We start from the raw sequence: 21348 nt of genomic DNA, 5'->3' as shown, positions 1-21348 counted from the left end.
TCTGATTTATTGATTTATTTTCACGGATATTTTCATTCAGCTAAGCCGGGGAAAACTTAGGCACCATAGGCAAGTTTAGTTTTTTTCATGCAATGCAACATATCTTTTAACCTTTAATAAATCCCACAACTTAGAATGTTTTGCAACTCCCATCCCCTTAACGCCAGGTCAGTTGAATAAAGCAGGAACTTACGAATTTCTTAATTTTGCGAAAAACAGTTTGTGGTTGAATTTGAATTTAAATAGTACCAGCAGACAATCATAACAACAACTCCTTTCATTTTTAAATAGTTTAATGGATTTAACAATCAAATATGAATATAATTGAAAAGTAGAACACGAGTAGATATAATTAATGTATTGTACCAAATGAAAGGACACAAAAGACATTCAAACTATGAACAAAAAAGATGTGACCCTTTATTATCACACGTTGCAATATTTTTCTTCTTCGAATTGAACTGAACTGACGTCTTTTTACATCAAACAGCTTCTTCTGAAGGAAATGCCTCGCTGAAACAAAAAATACTGACAATTAACAAGTCTCAGAGCATAGCAAAAAAAACAATGAAAAAACAGCGAAACCTCAACTTCAGCCAAATGCCATGGCAGAAAACTGCATGCCAAAAAAATGATTCTTTGGGGGCAAATAGTACACTTTCAATCATAATAGCAGGCAATTGCCAGAAAATAGCCGCACTAGCTTTGTAGATCTGCAAAAGAACTTCTCGGAAAGATTTAAATGCTGAGATGTTATATTGCTGCTTCCATTAGCTGCCTTCAATCTCTGAATTAAAATTTAAAAAAATTCAATTTCAGAGTGAGGAAGTTATTTTTGAAAGTGAGCGAAGTCACGAGTGACCAAAAAATTTAATCACGCGAATACAAGTGCATGAGTGATTGCACAAAAAGCAGATTTAAAGTGATGGTGACGTCATATGCTCGTAACAAAAATCTTGACAAAAACCAAGAGAAGGCCAATAATAGTCTCAATTAGCGCTTTGCAGCTATTATTAGCTCATTTAAAAACAGGAAATAAGAAATATTCATTCGTTTTGTGCGCTGCATAAAATTAATGCATTACGTCGGACTATTCTAGAGCTTTTTAAAGCTTGATGGAGAACAAACAGAGCGCTATTTTTTCTACGCTCACAGAAGATTAGTTTAGTTTGACATGCTCGGTACTAATCAACTCAGCTGTAGAAGAAGGAGCGAACTGTGCAAGTTCCATTCGTACGAAACTCGCTGAATTCGGACAAATGCGCATGATGTAAAGACAAATTCAGAGTATTAACCAAAAATTCCAGAAGGAAACTAAATTATTGCATTGCTTCTGGATGTAAAATTTAATAAGGAAAATATAGGATAGATATTCATCTGCAGCAGCGAGTGTAAACTTGTTTAGCCAAATTCTGTCGATTCATGGTAGCGTGGACACACTTGTATATAACTAAACGGTGAGGTGGGTAATTAGCATGTGGACAACATGCTTGGCCTTCCGTTGTAACCGTACCCGTACATTCCATTCAGTCGACATCAGAACTGAATCAGAACATTTTCAGAATGATATTAACTTTCAGTACTGATTCAGAACGTTTTCAGAACAGTTTCTGTATTGATTCTGAAACCTCTCTGAATCAGAGCAAAATTCAGAATCTATGTCCTCCGAATTTTTCTGAATCAGAAGAAAATTCAGAGTACATTTCTGAATCAGTTCTGAATCAGAAGAAAATTCAGAATACATTTCTGAATTAGCTCTGGATCAAAATGAAAATCAGACTTTTCACAACACTGCAGGAAAGTACAAAAAAACTTCTCATCGGTTATTTAACCGTTATTCAAAGGCTTTTTGAAAAAATTTTTTGTTGAAACATATTAAAACTCACAAAACATTTGGTACTTAGAACCGACTTAACCGCAGCTGTACGGATGCTTTGAGCTGTGAGTCTGCAAAACATTGGTCAGAAAACATTTTTTTGAAAAAAAGTTGTCTATATTTAAAGAATTTGCTTTTTCTCTATGATAATTTTTAAAAATAGGTTTTATTGGTATTGTGAAATATTGCAGTTTTGCGGCATTTTTGGTTTAAAGTCAGTTGTATGGGCTATGTGAACTGTGATTTTGCGAAAGAATTAGCCAGAATACGTTTATTTGAAAAAAAAAGTTGGGATTATTTAAAGAAGTTGCATTTTGTCTACAATCTTTTTTAAAAATAGGTTTTATTGTTGTTTTAAAATAATTCAGTTTCTCTAGTTGTGTGGGCTATTTCAGACAATCTTTGAGCTATATGATGTTTTTACCTAGTTTTGTCTTGTTTTGATGTTTAATTTTGTCTTGTTTTTGTTTTGGAAAACTTTAAAAGCTTGGTTTTTTACCAGGCTATTCCAGTTTTCCTATAGTTAATTTTAGTAACTCCGCCACTGCCAGTCCCCAGACGGAATAAAAAAAGAGGAGGGTTTAAACCACACAGAGCATACTGCACAATCTCAAAAAGTCAGTTTTAACTTGACATGAGAAAATTTCCGACAACCTATTATATAAATTTCTTCAATTTCTACAGTTATTGTATTGTATGTTTTAAGGACCTGAGAGCAAAAGCAATGGTAGGACCTGGCTTGGCTCACGAACATAGTTATGAATTTACCCTAGTTCAGAGAAAAATCAGAGTCTGATCCAGAGTCTGATTCACAGTCTGATTTACAGTCTGAATCAGAGTCTGAATCAGAATAATTCAGAGTCTGATTCAGAGTCTGAGTCAGAAAAAAATCAGAGTCTGATTCAGAGTCTGATTCAGAGTCTGAATCAGAGTCTGAATCAGAGAATTTCAGAGCCAAATGTGACATGAACAGACTCTGAATCAGTACTGAATTGTTTCTGAAAAACTTCCTGATCCAGAACTGAATTACCCTGAAAGTTAGGTACGGGTAGTGATACTTTTGTAGTTCACGTTTAAACCACTTTAAAACAGGGGGTCTCGGGGTCACAAAACAGCTGAGTAAAAACTGATTCATTGCTGTTAACTTTGGCCTAGTGGTTCTTGCCCCCATATGTTGATTTTTACAGCATGTACAAAACAGACGTTACTTGCACCAACTGTTAACTAACCCTACGCTTGGTGACTGCAAACTGAATCACCACTAAGGGTGCTTTTACTCTGATGAAATTATTCATCCTGCGTCCGTCAGGTATTTTTAATAGTTAATATCATAGTTATGAACACAATCCGGTGAGCAAATGAACATCGCCCCAAACCTTCTGACGGCAGCACAAATGGTTTTCTCACAAAAAGAATTAGAGAGAGAACTTCTGAGTTGACAAATTGGAACGATTTTGTCAAACTGGAGAACAACTAACTAAAAAATAGCCAAAATTTTACAAACTTGAGAATTTTTTTCGGGTGAGTTAAGAAGCTTTAAAATTTTAATTGTAGACGACAGAACTCAGGCGACAAAACTCAGGCTTCAGTCCGTTCTGACAACTGAATACAAATTAGTGCGGCTCACAAATCTTTCTGAGCGCTCTTGTTTTGATAACGAACTCTTCTTCTAAAGTAGTTATATATAATCTTATTGGTTACTCGGATTTCAACTATTCAAAAGAACTGTTATAATTTAACTATTTAACACCCAAAAACGTTTGTGACTGAATTTTATACTCATTTGCGCATGTCGGTTAATCAGGACCAATGACACTGCGAATAACTTACTTCGTCTTTTTCGAGACAGTGGAAAATTCAGATATCTTCTGGATACAGCCCCAGTTGTGAGTGTACGCCTTTATTCCGTTTGGTTCCGGGAAAATAATGGTTTGTACAGTTCAACACAACAATTGGCGTTGCTTGAAAAAATGCACAATTTTCCAAAAAAAAGCACGTAAAAAATATCGACAACAAATAGTTTTTATTTTCTCCACGGACTTTTTAAAGGGCAAATAACAGTTCATGCGTTTTTCAGGAGCTGCAAATTCTGTTTCCGGAAACTGAGTATAAATTGAACTGAAAAACTGAAAAAAATAAAACGAATCAAAGGGTACAATAACATATTTGGGTACCAAATAGTGAATTGGTTTTTGATTAACATTTTCCAATGGCTCTTGAATTCCGCTACCACTTTTTCACATATTTGACTTGATTAATACTGATTTCATAACTGAATGTATATCAATTACATCCACTGTTAGTGGATAGGATTATCATCAAGTATGGATAAAAGTTTCTTCGTGATAATTCTTGAAAAATGTGTTTGTTTGTTCAGTTCAGAAAAGATCAGTTAAAAAACACTATTTGGAAGATATTTATGATCTGTAATGTGTATACATTACACCGCCTTTTTTATGTAGCAATCTAACAATGGAATAAGAGGGAGGGAGGGCTGTGATTGCATTTATAACAAGTGTACAGAAGCATAGTCTTATGGATGTTACTTTACAAGTATAATACGATATTTTCCTCCGATCCATTAATCGATCATACCATAATGCGTAGTCGAATTAATTGATAATTCTAATGGATAGTTTTGCCCGCACTTTTGTAATTCAGAACAATATTGACTATAGAATATTGCAATACTAACTCTCTGACGATTTTAGCAGCCGTTTTAAGGGTTCCCATTTTGTGCAACTTGCCCTGTGCCAACAAGTAGCACTCATCCACAGTCTCTGGCAACTCCTGGCCATTTGTCTCTGGCAGTAGCAGGATAGCCATGGCACTCAAAATGGCTAGAGTGATCATGAAAGCGAGAGAAGCTCCGTCTACTACTGAGTTGAGCATGTCTATGAATGGGAAGCCCATTCCCACGAAACGACACACTGCAGAGCATATGCCCATACCTGTCGGAATAAAAGTTTAATCATTACATTATATTATATTTTTGCTGCAATTGAATCGTAGCAGTTTTGGTGGTCTAAGGTTATAATTCAAACTTGGCAATTGCAGTAGTAACTTCCCCATTCAGTAATTCAACGCAGTAATTCCCCATTCTACTTTGGGTGGCTATCTTGCGAGCAATTTCATGCAACAATGTACATCATATGCAAAATTTCCTTCAAAAAATATCATAACAAGAAATAATGGACGAGTTCCAATGGACAAAAAATTAAAGGCCTTAAAAGTTTATTTTTAAAAAAATATTTCACGAAAACCAGAAACTGAACCTCAGTTTTTAATTAGTTATTCAAAGAAAAGATGCAGTATGTTCGATTTATAATATTACAACATGTAACTTCAACTTTGTGGTTTATTCGAATTTACATGTTTGAGATTTGAAAAAAATATCCGAGCTTTGTTGAAAAAGAGTTTACACAAGTTTATAAAACTGATTGTAAGGATCTTTTTTTAACAAGGTGCAATCAGAAAAATTGTCGTTTTTGCTTAAAATAATGGTAACTGTTCAGTGTTAGCTGACTCAAGTCAGTTTTTTGGAAGTTAGTTTCCGATGGAAATCTTTTAAAACTATTTTTAGATCACGCACCACTAGATCACAAGAAACTTTGGAAACATAACCCGAATAGTGGTATACTTTTTCAGCGGACACACACCATCGTTATATTTTGTAGATCTTTTACATCTTTTTCTCAAAAATTTGCTGCCTAGATTGCTTTTGGCCGAATCATTACAAGCTGCTTTAAACTTCTACATTACAATTTAGTTAAAGATGGCAAAGATGACGAAAACGTGTTTTTGCGAGACTTTTTTGCCGAAAAACTGTTGAAACAATCAATTTTGAACGATCGATCCTATATTAAACTGCTTTCTACTGAAAACCATCATTTTTCAATGAAAACTTTTAACGTCACTTTTTGAATTACTCTGGTTGTGAAAATCAGTTTTATGTTAAAATTTACAGAGGTTCTCAATAAAAATGTTTTTCTTTTAAAAACAAGTCTGGATTAACGTAATGATCACTCTTTCTTTTAATGACAAAAATTTAAAAATGGTGCAAGATGGTGTTCCTTTTGGATATTATGTTCTGTATTTTATCTAATTTATCTAGATTACTTATTAGGTTGACTGCTTTATTTGTAAACAGTTATTGTATCAGTTTTCTAAACTGCGGTCAGTACCTCATAAAGACAGCGTGGTCAGTGAATTGAATTTAAATACAACTAAGTACATCAAGATCAAATCGCTCAGCGTTATGCTGATATTTTTGACATTATGAGATATCATTGAAGTAAAAAAAATGCATTATCAAACCAACGTTAAATCATCAAACCAACGTTATAATTAAGCAATCAATTGAAATGAATTTAAATTTTTTACTCTCATATAACACATCCAGATGCTCACTTTTGATAACAAAAGCTTTGGTAGAGCAGCACATTCAATTGAAATCAATATTCCTACTCTAATCTAACGCATCCAAAAGATTACATTAAAGTTTGTTTGTCCTTTGTGACAAATTGCTCATCCCATCTCAGGAAATTAAATCGCGAGTTTCAAATCTTTTTTTCAAGCAGTACACGCTGGCTTCGTGCCAAGCAAAAAGGAACATATGATGTCGATATGTTGGTGTGTTTTTATTGTTATTCTCCTGAACTCAATGCTGACAAAAGGGAATTCATTGCATTCGGTTCCTCGAATCTAAAAATCTGTCAATTACAACAATGGGAACAAAGATCATTAAAAATATCAAAGTTAAAATATCCAAATGTTACAACTAATAATCCGAGAAAAAAACGTAGCATAGCACAAGGCATAAAAACCTTTATACAATGCCAGACAGTGTCCCATTTTTTTTTTTTGATTAGTCACCTGCAATACCCATCTTTACATTTGCTCTCAAAACCTCAATATCTTATAACAATTCCAAAATACCATTAAGTTGGGCTGTCATAGCTTGCTACAGCCACAGAAAAAGTGATTCGTCTCACAATCCTAATCTTATCAATGACCTATTGCCTGTTTGATTGTTAAAATGATATAACACAAGGTAGCATTCTACACTCAACCTTCTTTTCAAATACTGAAAACAATCGTTTAAAAAGATTTCTGATATCACTCATCCAACTGAAATATTTTGGTTTCACAATCGACGAAAATTCAGTTTAAAAAATTTGTTACTAGATCAGAATACCTTGAACACGATGCGATCAATAGGGGCGTAAAATATCACAAAAGAAATTTTCAAAACGAATGAAACATTTTCAAAATATTTTAGTGCTGCCAAAAGAGAAACTTGACTCTATTTTTCAAGAAAAGTTCAGGAATAACCCAGACCAAATTCAGTTAAGCCAATCAATCTGGCGTGAATTTGAATTCAGTTTTGTGTTCATGATGTTTGTCCCACTTATTTATATAGTTATTTGCTGTTCCTATTTAAAAAAAAATTTTTCGGCTAATTTTTTTTATACATACGCTACCTGCATGATATAATTTATGCAACAGTTCAGTGAAAAAAGTGTTCCTTTTTAAAAAAGTAAAGTGCATTACGCTTGTCTTTGACCAACTATTTGTATATAGTGATCTACCAATTCTTACCAAAATATAGATGAGCAGGAACAATATATTTTTAAATACAGGCCCTCGAATCCATTTTTAATACGTTAACGGCCGTCAATAAGTATTAATATTTAGGAAATAAATTAATACGCAGAAAAACCTAACTATATATAGCATTCTTGCGATCAAAATTTCACTTAACTTAAATTGGAGAAGTCAAACAAGCTCATTGTACCATTTTTTTTAATGTTAAGCTAAAGTAAATCTACTATGACTTTTATTATTGCTTCAAAATCATCAAAATTTAGCTTCGCAGGTGCTCTGCTGCAATAATAAAGAATCTTAAATTAGCCCTCATTACGTTGTAGTTAGAAGACTAATCATTAATTACCAAATCAATGCAATTAAAAATAAAAAAAAATAAACTTAAAATAAAAATTTGACTCAAGTTTCGCTACAATTTTGATTCATAAATTGCAATAGCCGTGATGACATTCACATAAAGATATGTCGTTTAATCATATCAATAGATGTTTTTTACTAAAGATCTGTCGTTTAATCACATCATTAGCAATTTTTTATTTGTAATTACCCAATTACAAATATATAAAAAAAAAACAGAAAAGAAGTTAACATATATCAAATGAACGTATGAGATAGTTAGAACGTTAGAGCTCAACTCAGCGCGTTTAGTTTTCTGATATCAAGCCAAACAAGAAAAATACTATCCAAGATAGCGCTATCAGAGTTATTATTTCGCTTATTTTTCACAAATCATTATCTTTTACTTGGTTTAATTTTCAATTAGCAATACATAAATCTGACCTGTTGCCCTTGAAAGCGTAGGAAGAAGTTCTCCAGTGTAGAGGAATATGAGGTCGAAAGAGCCAGTTACAAACAGTTTACTCAATGAAGCAAAGATCAACAACGCCATTTTCGTGTCTAAAACAATATAAGTAAACAACAGTAAACCAGTGAGAAATGTAAAACTAAAATCAACCTGACTCCTCGAGATGAGTTTTCAACACTGTTTCCGCTGCCATAACCCCCCCACCCACACACACATACACACAGATACACACACACACACACACACACACACACACACACACACACACACACACACACACACACACACACACACACACACACACACACACGCACACACACACACACACACACGCACACACACACACACACACACACACACACACACACACACACACACACACACACACACACACACACACACACACACACACACACACACACACACACACACACACACACACACACACACACACAACACCATCCAACCTGCTGACCAACGCCAAGCTGACCTGTGATAAGACTAACACTTTCAAGTATATTACACTTCTACATGAGGAACTCAATTCAAAAGTCTGAAGGCTTGCCAAAAAACACGATGTATGTTTGCAAGTTGAGAAGTTGAGTGTACTGGGAGAATTAAATTAAGCGCTGGAAGGTCCAGTCAACCCTTTTTTGTGCACCAAGATTCTTCAATAGAATGCGCAAAATCTTTTCTTAGGAAAAAATATCAATACTGGGAATAGTGATTGCTCCGCCAAAATCAAATGGTAATTTGTGTTTTTTTCTTTTGCGAAGAGAACCTCAATTACGGTGAATGTGATCTGCAATTTTTGTCTCAATCTCTAAATTAATAAATTTTAGTCTGAATTGTTTTTTCAATAAGGAATCCCCACATATAAGCTACAATGGTGAATATAAATATATAGCAAGCCCGTTCTGAATCTGATCGAGAACAAATTAAATTCACAGAAAATGTAAAATTAGCTACGATTCACATTTAGACAGAAATATTTAGTTTTATATGTGCAAAACGAGGAACAAAAGATAAAATAACCGGCGCGATAATTTTTTTATCTCCAAGTTCGAGCACCGGTTCTAGATATTAAATATATTTTCAAGGCATTTCTTTGAAATCTAAATTGAAAATTGATGAATCGTCAAAACAAAATAAAACAGACAAAAAATAAACAAAAAAAGAAACCATGAAAGAAAAATGCTGGAGAATCGACTCAAAATTCGGAAAAAAATTAAATATTACTGGATCAGGTGTAAGACTCGATTGTAGAAGGAAAATTGTATTGTAAACAGCAAGCAAATGATATAGCGACAGGCGTTTTTTATGTCCGCTCAGTGCTTCAGAGTCAACAAATTAGACAATTTTGACTAAAACCAAGTGATGTGATACTAATTGCAGCCATTTACTGTAGATCATTTCTGAGGGGAGACGCATTAACTTACTCTCCACAAGAAAGTTGATACAGTCATCAACTTTTTAACTGTTAACTAGCTTGATGCAAATATAAACAAATGCGAGATCGTTTTAAATAATAAGTATCAATTGCAGAACATGATTGATACACAATTTGGTGCCCATGTCGATGTTTTAAGAACTCACAAGTCTAAATTTTAAATCGAAGAAATAGAAACAATATTTACAAACAAGACTTTTTCCAACCTGAACTTCTGTTTCCAGAAATACCACGGTAAAAATTTGCACTAAATAGTACCTATAGAACTGAAGGTAACTTTGCAAAACAACAGACTATTTGATTGGTCAAACTGACCAATTTGTGACACAGAAGGAAAAAGTACTGTCTGATTGTAATTGTTTATACTATTTTCGGACACACCATTTGACATCATGTGGCCAGCACTGACTTCAGTAAGAAAATGTTGCTCCAAAAATTTACTCAAATTATTTTAATTAATTCTGAAAACGAGCTCTTCGCTCAATGTCTTACTTGAGGTTCTGCTCTGGTTTCTCAGAAGAAAAAAGTTTGCCGAATCTTAAATTTCTAGTTGCAGATATTACGATTCGGTTGAACAGGAACAGCTCTATCTCTTTTTCGAAGATTTAGTTTAAAAACAGAGAAAGGAAGAATTGAAAACGAAGCAACGGAAATTTTGTACAGCAGTGTTTCATCACAGTAGGTCCGCCAAACCTTTATTAACTTGTCGCAGCAAACTAGCCTTCTTTCATATCTCTTATCTGTCAATTTTCCTAGAGAACCAACTTTCGACTGCCAGTCTCCCAACAAAACCATAGTGAGTGCTTCAGTAAATGAAATAAAAAGTGCTTTTAAGTTAGAGAAACCAAATTTCCTTGATTAATCGAAACGAAAAGCAGGAATCTAAATCAGTTAATGAAGCTAATAAAAAATTGTAAAGTTCAATACAAGCAAAAATCATGTAAAAATGCGAACAAATAAATAATTTTCAGAACATACATAAAGCTTTCAACTTTAATTTTTTATCAGTTTTCACTGATGATAAATCGGTACTAGAAGTACCGATAACTCCAGTAACCCTATTTTCTCAGATAATATCAATCTGTACACAACGGAAGTCTTGGAACTAACCTCTAAATTCGAGTCGGACTCAAATTACGTTAACGAGATGTCACTTGGTTACAGTTGTTCGATTAACCAGTGCCTGTTTTCCGGCCATATAGAAAAACTTCATTTATGACCTCATTTTAACAGTGGTACCAAACTTTTGCAATTCTTACGACATTGTCATTACTGTTTGAAAGAATGGTGTATGGACGAATTGATACGAAGCCACGTACGGCATGGTTTTTTATTGGCAGCCAACCATAACTCAATCACTTGTATAATGTGACAAAGGGATTTCGGGCTAGATGCCAAAACGTAACAAAGATTTTTTTTCTATGATATAGCAAAAATGTTCCACTCGAGAACTTTCAGAATTATTACGAACAATTTCTACAAAATGGTTTCGATGGAAAAATTCCTCTTGTTTCCTAATTGTATCTACTAGGCGGGCAACATTTAGTTTTTATAACACATTAAAGTCAAATTAATCGGGAGTAAACAAATGCGGACCACAGGGGTCAATTTCTGTATTCCTTTGTTTAATGTTTATGATTTAGCAGAAATCTTCTCTTGTAAAGTTGTTTTTTTTTGCAGACGGCACAAACATTTTTTGACTAAAAAAAAACTTCAATTATTTCTGACAAGCCACAAGACAACTTGAAATTTATTTTCACGAGGTCAAGTTTATGAAACCTTCTGACTTTTTTTTAAATATTGTAAAAAAGTGTGCTCTGGTTAAAAGTTGCTTAACTTCAGTTACCTACTTGAATTCAATTATTTACTTCCCCTGCAAAACTAGACAACAGTGTTTGGAAAGGTTTCAAAGGTGTTCTGCTAAGTGGATCTGTAAAAAATGGAATATCTGCTATTCATTTTATGTCTATGGTCTAATTAACCACGGTTATGTACTGATTGGGTATAATCTGGTCCCCTCCGATCCTCTTTTGAACAAAGTGCTCGCTGGACAGAAATTTCTGAATTTAACTGATACCTGGAAATAAATTATATGATTGAAATACAAGGTTCAAAGGTAACATTTTCATTTAAGATAGAGAGACGTGGGAAAAACGTTGCGAAGAATTGTTTTTTTGTTCGTTGATCTAAGTGTAACAGAGCTTTCATTGTCCAATAATGTTTCAATGCATACGCTTCTGATCAATCCAAAAACATCCCAAAGAAAAAGGGTAAATTTTTTGAGGCAGATATAATTTCAACATTCTGATAATACTTCTATCCTTCTGGATTGCAACCATTAGAAGGTCTAAATCATAACTTAACCTCCCCAAAGAGTGCAAAACCAAGATTGTGGAAACCATGTTTGGTCTGCAATCATGATTTTTCTTTTATCATTCTTTTATTTTTATTTCTTTATATTAGTATTATTGCTATAATTGTTATGAACCAGCGGCAAACTCTTTGTTGAAGAGCCCCGACACGCATTGGTCGCAACTCTTTCCTCTTGACCAAAGCTGTCATTTTCTTGAAAATATACATGCTTTGGTTACAGTTTCCTACAATTGCAAAACAAACAGTAAAATTGAAGAATTAAATAAGCTTTTGATTGCGCATAAATAATGGCGCTCTTGAGTGCGCTGTTTTCTTTTTCATCTAATCAGCCTCATCCGTTTTCCGAAGGAAAATCATTTTAATATTTGTTAATAAGTTTGTAACGATTTGAAGTTTGTGACGATTTGAATTTTAAGCCGGCGAAGAAATGATTTGTTGAAAAATATATGCACCCTTAATTTATTGTTAGCCAAAAGTTAAAAAATTACTACCTTCGCGAAATTAGACATCTGAGTATTTTTCTGCTTTAGCTCCGTCCTATATAACCAGTATCTTTGCAACCCCCATTATGTTTTTTATACATAGATACACCTCCTTTCAATGAGGGTACTACGAAAGATTTTTCGGTAGATTAAAAGAATTCTGCACTCAATTTTCAAGAAATTTAGTTTGATCAAGCCACTCTTATGGAAGATAAGAACCAGAATTGTTAAACCATCCATTATTTTGTGCTGGTTTGCATTATAAGCAACGATTGGTTACCGTACTTGTGTTAATTTCAAAAATTGGTTACATCATTATATTGTAAATGTTGTGGTTAAAAGAGCTGTGCGAAAAAAGAGGTCACCCAAACTAGAAGTAGAAATTCACCTATGGAAATAAATGTCCGCGTCACTGTTAAGGAAATGCAAATTAAGCACATTTCATCACACTCCAGGGTCATGATTATCCATGAGTGGCCTTGGGAACTTAATATTGAATCAATCGTAACCGGACAAATCATCACAACAGAAGATTTTTTTAACATAGGGGTTTATTCCCATGGGTGTTTATTTCGTATTAGAATCATTCCAAGCTTTTTTCTAGGGGTTCTATTCCTAGACACCTGACAATTTTAATTTATTCGCAATTTATATTTTGGTCGTTTTCTCAATGTTCAACACAGATTAGTTTGAAGCTCTTTCTGAACTCTTTTGCTGTTTATTGGTGAACAGCAAAAATTGGCCTTCAAATCATAATAAGAATCAAAAATAAAAATTTCGATAATTCTTCTAATCCATTAAAATCAATTGCGATCCACAGTGCAATTATGTAAGTTTGAATTCCTTGTATTTCTTATAGGTATTTTTATTTTAATTGATAGATTATTTAGTAATGAGAATAATCAGTTCCTGTTTTCAAAGCATCGAAACGTCAACTTTTGGTTCAAGCATTTGGGCTTTGCGAACTCGTCAAAGATGGGCCAGTTTTTTATCGCGCTTTTCAACATTATATCAATAAGAAAAATCGCAAAAGTTTGTGAAACGTTACGCCAGGATCTCTCATTGAGTTGACCGTTTGAATATGATGTACGCTATATATACCCATACCCATATTGTGCGTCTGAATCTTTTTGGTATCTATCCCCCCGCACACAGAACACGTGATATTTTTGCCATAACGTGCTATATACACTCATAGTTGATCATAATTTTTATAAAATTTATCTTTTATTAATAATTTATCATAGTTGATCATAGAAAACTGGAGGTCCGAAACAATAGAACAATAGATGCTTTTGTGCTTTTGCCCCCCCCCCGCCCCCTATTTGGCTGGGACTTTGCTAATTATTGGTGCGTACCATATAAAAACAACGATTTACAATTGATTTGATGACATATATTATGTAACAGGGTGCGCTAAACTTTGAGATTAAGGGAAACGTGTGTCTGGGGGTAGGTAAGAAGCTATACAATGTAATTTTCAACTTACTAAAATTTTTGGGTATTTTCATAAGGCGAGGTCTAAAGTTGGGCTACCTGAGAAAAGTTTGCACATGATGAGAGAGAGGGAGCATAGCAGGAGTGCACCTGACATGACCACCTTCCTGCCCAAGTAGTCGACACTGGCAATGACTAGAATGACCCCTGGCATCTCGAACAGACCATTCAGTACAGTGTAGCTGTACAAGTTCAGGTTGAACAAGTCCTGGCCCATTGTCAGAGCATAGTACAGCAGCATGTTAGACGTCCTGAACAGGCAAATAACAGAATGCATTCATAGTGGGAAAATATATATAGACTGCATGGGTTTCATCTTTCGTCGGTATATGGCGTTCTATTTTGATAGTTTCTTGCCTTTTAATGCTATATGTAAAATAAGGCGACTAGTCGCACCTCCTATTAGGCTATAAAAACCATAATCAGTGCAACACTAAGCATTAATTTAGCTTTTGGCCCGGGTCGAGGATTTTACCCAAAAATAACGGTGAAAAGAGTCTAAAGAGTGTAAAAAAATGTTGTAAATATTGATGGGCACAATTTTGTTTCATAAGACGGCTTATATGTAACAAAAATGTGCTCATCAATATTTTCAGCTTCAGTTTTTCGAAACATTCGTCGCACTAAAAAAACATGTTGCAAAGACTGTTCCCTTTGCAGCAAGATTTTGATGTATTCAAAATTTAATCATATTTCAAGTTCAAGGCGCCAATCAACCAGAACAGGTATCACAGGAATGAAAACACGCAAAGCTTGTAAATTGAAAGCAATTCGGCATAATTTCCCTTTAAACTATCACAGCTTAAAAGGAAGTGGTACTTGTGAACAGTTTTTACGAAAAGGAAGTAGTCCTGAAAAAAATCACACTTATACAGTTTCTGCACTTGTTGCGACCCCATTTACTGGGGGAGGGAAGTGTATGCTCAACAGGGTTTGTTTTGTTCAGTCGATTTCGCCCATCAATAGATCTGATTCGGAAAGACGCGAGCGGTATCATTAGAAAACCCATAGAGCGTAGAATTGTAAATTAAAAGAATTCTGTCTTTTTAAATGAGTTACCGTTATCGGTACATTTGGAGGATTGATTGTTCAAATTGCAGGACTGAGTTTTCGACAAATTTTATCAATTTTGTTAATATATGTTAGAAACAAGAAGGCTCAATAAATTGCACTGGCACATAATGTTCCAACCCCGCCCAACCACTGTCTTGTCTAAATTGTCTACCATCTGAAGCAGCCATAGACTGCCTATAAAGGAATAGTTCAATTTTCAATGGGTCACTAACCACGCGAAAGATAGAACAAGAAGCCATTTTCTCAAAAGTGGATCTTTGACAAGCGAGAAGAACGACTTGGGTCCAGTGCCACACACGGAGGACACTACACCCTGTTTCTTTCTCTTCGCAATAATCGATCCCAATCTATCCCCAAGTGTCAGCTGCTCCGTAGACTTCTCTTCATTCTCAATTAAATTTTCCAGTTTTTGCCACATTTTGGGATCAAAAGTCTTTTTTGTTTGTCTCTCGATGTCTTTGGCAACCTGCTTGAACTGGTGGTACTTGCCCTGTTCTAGCAGCCATCGAGGGGATTCTGGCATCACAAAGCTAAAAATGGAAAAGACTGTAATTCTTGAAAATACAAAATACTTTCAACGGTCGTCGAAATTAATTACCATCCGTTCTTTTTCTGTGTTCTATATACGCAGGGCAGAAATCCTATTGGCTTTAGGAGTCAAACTGATAGAGGATAGCTTAAGTCGGTCAGCTGATGAAATTAACCGTTTGATCTGAATGTGCTACTTTATACCCCAATTCATTCACTCTTCTACCCTCAGCCCCCAAATAATTTAGTAACGAACCATTCTACCCAACGTCAATTAATCCACAAAATTTTTACCCTTAAACAATTTTTCCATATAAAAAAACTAAAATAGGCTTGAAATATTGAAGGGATTAATTTAAGGGTTTTAATGGGTTAATTATTCGGGTTGGACTAAATTTAAGACAAGTTTTGTTATGAAACTCCGGATAATGTGTTAAGAAAAATAAGAGTGGATTAAAATTTTCTTAGTGGCGAGGATATACTTATCAGGACTACACAGTAATAAACTATTCTTGTTATACTTTTTTAACTTTCAAATATTTTAAATTTGTCTTTAGCATTAATCTTCGTCTTCAGTTAACTTTATGCGTTTATTGTTAATTGCAACATGTATTGTTATTTGGTACTGACCCCCAATAGAGTACAACAGGCAGACACAGCCACATTCCAGTTGTGGTGAATAATCTCCACGTTCGTATGTAGTATCCAAACACGGTGTACAACACCATTCCCGCCCCATACTCTATCCCTGGAACTAGACCCATCTTGGCACGCTCACCTGGCAACATCACCTCCGCACCTGTCAACAGAAATCACTGCAATTCACAATCCAATTTGAGCGAAAAAAAACTGACTTAGAACTGTATTTTTCATGGTTTTCTCAAAACTAAACATTTTGAATTTTTAGATCCTGGTTAATTTCCCACTCTTGTTTTTACAAAGCAATTAAAATGTGACAAGAAGGCTCGAGAATGTGCGTTTGCACATAATGTTCCGACCCCGCTCAACCAAGTTTTTGACTTAATTGTCCACCAAATGAGCAAGAGAGGGAAAAATTTGAAAACATCATTTTTCGAAAATAATTGCTGTATCCATTTAAAAAACGCTTGAAACTTTAACAACCAAACAAATGAAACAATTACTCATTAGAGGGCTGATGATACCTGCCATTAATGAGAGTAAGCGACAAACAACAAAATGAAATAAAAACACTCATTACTTACGACCAAAGCTCAACGTCTATCTATTTTTACTTAAAAAAAATTGATGTAAAAGAAAAAATAACATCAGATTTGAAAAATATAAACGAAATATGTTCATTTCACAAGAAAACATACAGAAAATCTCTTTATTGAGAAAATTTACTAAATAGACAGAAAACCAAAAGGGCAAAATTAGAAAATACGCCTACACTTTTCAAAAACAATTAAACACAAAATCATGAAAGCATTTAGCTATCAACTGAGCTCATTCATTGGTTTCGTTCATACCTTTATACAAAAAAAACTGCAATCTGTCATTATTCAAAACGTCATAATGCTACAAAAAGCGCAAATACAGGAAAAGTAACTTCATTTTTCTGAGGAAACGGACACTATAATGTCAAAATCTGTTCATAAAACAAAAAAAAGTAATTGAAATAATGAATATAAGCTATTTGAATTCATTTTGCGCGTCATTAGTACTGTATCTACATCCAACTTTTCACTCAAGTATCATTAATGCGACAATCGAACAAGATAGCAAAATAGAACCTCAAAAATTGAAAATTCTCAAAAAAGAAAATTAAAATTTTATAAAAGTTTGTAGTATCAATCCAAAAACCATTATATCACAAACAGCAAAAATTTTTGAGCGCACTTTGATAAAATTATAAAATGCCATTTCCCTTTTTGCTGAAACAACGCATAAAAGGTGCAGAGGTAGGATTGAAATTGGTAAATCTCAAAAAAAACATCAGTTTTAATGAATCAAATTTTTAAAACCATAAAACATAATAACCGTAAGTTTTCAACTAAAAAATTCAGAGCAGATTAATTTTTTACTGCTTAGGAAACCAATTGTACGTCATGTCAACGTTGAGATCGAATTGTAGAACTACAAATTAACACTGAATACAGGTAGAATTCAAAATTTCATGACCAAATTTTTGCAAATCTTGTTGAACCCAACAAAAACCATGAAAGGCGCTGGAATTATTATGTATGTTCATTGGCCTCCCCCTTACAAGTTAAATTTGGCTTGCCAAAATTGGATTCTTCATTTGCAATCATTCTAGTCTGTAATCAACATAAAAAAAAACAAACTACAAAAAAATTTAAAAAAATAAATGCAGCGCCCCATCTCCATACGCTTTTGATTCATGAAATTCCATCAGTAGAATCAAATTGATCCGGCTGCTGCTGCTTCTCCATTACAACAAAAAATGTTTAAAGCCTTACCGAAAGAGCTAATTCAACCAAAAAATGAAAAATAAACGATGAGTTTTGGATACCTATTGAGCTTTTCATAGCCAAAACAGAATTTTGTATCAACTGAAAGCATTAAGTTTTTTAATACCACCATCAAAACCAAATTAATTTTCTGATAAATTAGCTTTAGTCATAAGACAACAAAAAGGAATATCTAATATTGGCAAAAATCAAGAGTTAAATAAATACGAAAACAATTTTTCGGGCCGAAAAAACCATGAGCTATACACATAATACACATTTTTTGTTTCAATCAACCTTATTGAAGCATGAAAAAATTATTAATAATTGAGTTTTAAATTGTAAAAAAGCTTTGTTTTAATTGGGATTGAAAAATTGCAAAAAAAAACAATTCATAAAGACAGTCCCAAAACACAATCATAAATCTTTCTCATTGCAAAAACAAACAATGATCAGAGACCAAAACTGCAACACTATTGCTGCGCACCTGTTAAAATACTCATTTCTTCTGAACAAATTGGTTAATAGCTTGCTTGGCAAACAAAAATCCTAATATATATCAAAAACCAGCTTTGCATTTTTTGTAAAAATCGGTATAATTTAGCGAAAGGCCGCAAAAATGTTTGTTTCCAAAACCTTCATTAGATTTGGAGATGTAATTAGCCTGTTTCTGAATAATGGAAGATTGTGTTAAGCGTTTTCATGCCTTTACTACCGGTCAGAATGGGCAAAGCGGAACAAATAAGCTTTTTTGATGCTTTCTAAAAAAAAAGAAAAAGCTAAATAATCAAAAATTGAGCTACAAATTTTTCAAAAAAAAAATAAATCAAGTTTTTCATCGACTTTTTTATCTTCAAACGTAGAACCAACTAGAATCTCAATAATAATTTCATCGTATTTCAGCTAAAATTGATCAAAAATTAAGCAAAAGTTGCGAAAAATGCTAACAAAACAACAGAGGTTAGGCTAACGATAAAATATCCGTAACTCTTCGAAAAAGCTTAATTCAAAAAACATAATCTGCAAATTGTCGGAATAATTGCGAAAAAATATACTTGCATGCTGTATAATAGAGATAGAAACAGATACAGATCAAATTTGAAAAAAAAAATTGACGCCACTCAAAAAGCAAGGTGAAAAATTTCAGCGATAAATTAATAAAGCTTTTTAACTTTCATTCCGCAGAAACTTTTTATTAGGGCCATTTACTGCTCTTATAATTTTCTTTGACCTGAAAATAATTCAAAATAAATTTAAGTTTAAAAGTGCAAAAGTCATTTTATTGAGTGAGTATGATCAAAATCTAATCACGCAAATTATCCTAGAACCTTTGCTAGAGAGAGAATGAGAAATGACGTCACGCGTGCAACCCCCGTATTTGAGAAGATGAAGTCAGTTAGAAAATTCGATTTCTTCAGCTTTGATGTGTAAACAAATGTAAAACGAAAAAGAGCGTCAGATGACGATACAAAAAACATAGCAGGACATGTGAGTGAAATGGAAAAACAAATTTAAAACAAATCAGAAAAAAACGGAAAATCAAAGCCAAATTCCGCATGTGAACGAAAAAAACACCAGCGAGAAATGGAAATTTGGTTCAAACAGAAAACTAGAACCTAGAGTGGACTATGAATAGATTTGGTTAACCATTAAAAAAAATTAATAGAAAAAAATTGAAAAAAAAACAGTAAAAATCAAAGTGAATTTGCCTCAAGTGAGCAAAAAACCACTATTGAGAAAGCGAATTATTGTTCAAACATCATTTTCTCACTCTGTTTAAAAATTAGAGTGAAAAAGTTTCAGGACGCAAAACCACTCGCTTTTTCGCTCCACTTCCTGTTTCGGCGTGACCAAAATCATTACTCCAATTTGTTTTCAGAAATCATGAAAATGTGTGCACAGATCTTAAAAAAAGACAGCGCCCCAATACAATTCAAATTCTTCGAATTGTAAAAACCAAGAGCAGCGCAATATAGCTCCGCTCTGCTTACAGCTTTGCAGCTATAAAAATCTTTTTAACTTGAAATTCTACGCTTGACAAGCTTTCTAATGATACCACTCGCAATCCTGCACGATGATTATCTCGATGGTTATATAGTTCCTCCCCCACTAAAGTCGGTCGGAACTAAAACCATTGAACGTAAAGTGTTTGAACAACGCTCCAATCCTAATCAGCGAAACAAAAATCCATTATGATTTGTTTGGTTTTTTGTCTTGACAAACAACAATGTGTCTTCACAACAATGTGAAGAATGTAAACATACGGTAAAAGGACTGATTTGAGTTGATATGATTAGGTACTGATAGGTTTGCTGTTTCACAATATATCTAATATATCTCTCAGGTTCCAAAGAGGGGTAGAGAACCATTCTGTGATAATACTAACCGAATGTGACTGCAATGGGGTATTTTCCCATGTTGAATATGAACACAATGAATCTGAGTATGATGAGAGTGACTATGTCGTCACATAGTGCCATGCCCACAATGAACAGAGTCTCCAACAGGAACTGCACAATCAATATCGTCTTCCGACCATATCTATACAAACACAAATACTCATTAATAACGCTGTAAATTCTACCATTTTTCATTTCTCGACTCTTTTCTGCAAAAGCGAGTCTTAATCCTCGTCGTGTTATTCTTTAGCTGCCATTGAAATTGATCAGCCATCGACCTGTTCAACTTTTTAAAACTTTCAATATTCCCTATCGGAAATTTGTGTGTCCAACTTTTGTGCCTTCATGATCACACTTTCTCAGACGGAAATGTCTTCTAATCAGACTTTGTCCAAAATTTCCAGCATTCTTGCAGACCCTGTAATTAATTGGTGCTTCTTTCTCATAACACTGGAAGCGTGACTGATCAGAGGTCAATTCGGTGTGAAACCTCAACTTGGATATCTCACTAGTGTGAAAATTCCTTACACATCTGCAAGGTATCCGAGTATGAATGCTCCGATGCACTGTCCAAGTACAAAAAGAGACTTGTCTATCCTCCGGAATATCTCACCTCCACACACCAACTCGAACTGAAACAAGTCCCCTTGAAAAACCGAAAACCAACTTTTTCTGCGTCTAGAACTACCACAAGCTTAATCATTGAAACTCCTTTATCTCAATTTTGTCATATTTCCATAACTTTCATCCCAAAACATTTCTTTTCCTTTAAGAGAGCGGACTGATTCACTGATTATTAAAATGTTTTGAAACAACCATCACTTG

The 21348-nt window shown here is 34.0% G+C and overlaps 1 protein-coding gene across 1 annotated transcript in view; it reads right to left on the bottom strand.

Moving 5' to 3' along the window:
- Positions 1-231: 231 nt before the first annotated feature.
- LOC142344119 (organic anion transporter 3-like) overlaps positions 232-21348 on the bottom strand; it is a 33010-nt gene continuing 11893 nt past the window's right edge. The window contains exons 3-10 of the mRNA XM_075395623.1: positions 21052-21155; positions 20511-20665; positions 16323-16491; positions 15377-15694; positions 14130-14341; positions 8264-8380; positions 4572-4827; positions 232-513 (exon numbers count right to left, since the gene is read on the bottom strand). Of these exons, the coding sequence (XP_075251738.1) occupies positions 483-513; positions 4572-4827; positions 8264-8380; positions 14130-14341; positions 15377-15694; positions 16323-16491; positions 20511-20665; positions 21052-21155 (1362 nt within the window). The 3' untranslated portion in view covers positions 232-482. The remainder of the gene's footprint in view (positions 514-4571; positions 4828-8263; positions 8381-14129; positions 14342-15376; positions 15695-16322; positions 16492-20510; positions 20666-21051; positions 21156-21348) is intronic.

Source organism: Convolutriloba macropyga, chromosome 8 (genome assembly GCF_964194025.1).
Source record: "Convolutriloba macropyga chromosome 8, txConMacr16.3, whole genome shotgun sequence".
Classification (NCBI taxonomy): domain Eukaryota; kingdom Metazoa; phylum Xenacoelomorpha; order Acoela; family Convolutidae; genus Convolutriloba; species Convolutriloba macropyga.
The sequence above is the reverse complement of the archived record's forward strand: the minus strand, read 5'-3'. Positions and strand labels throughout refer to the sequence as shown.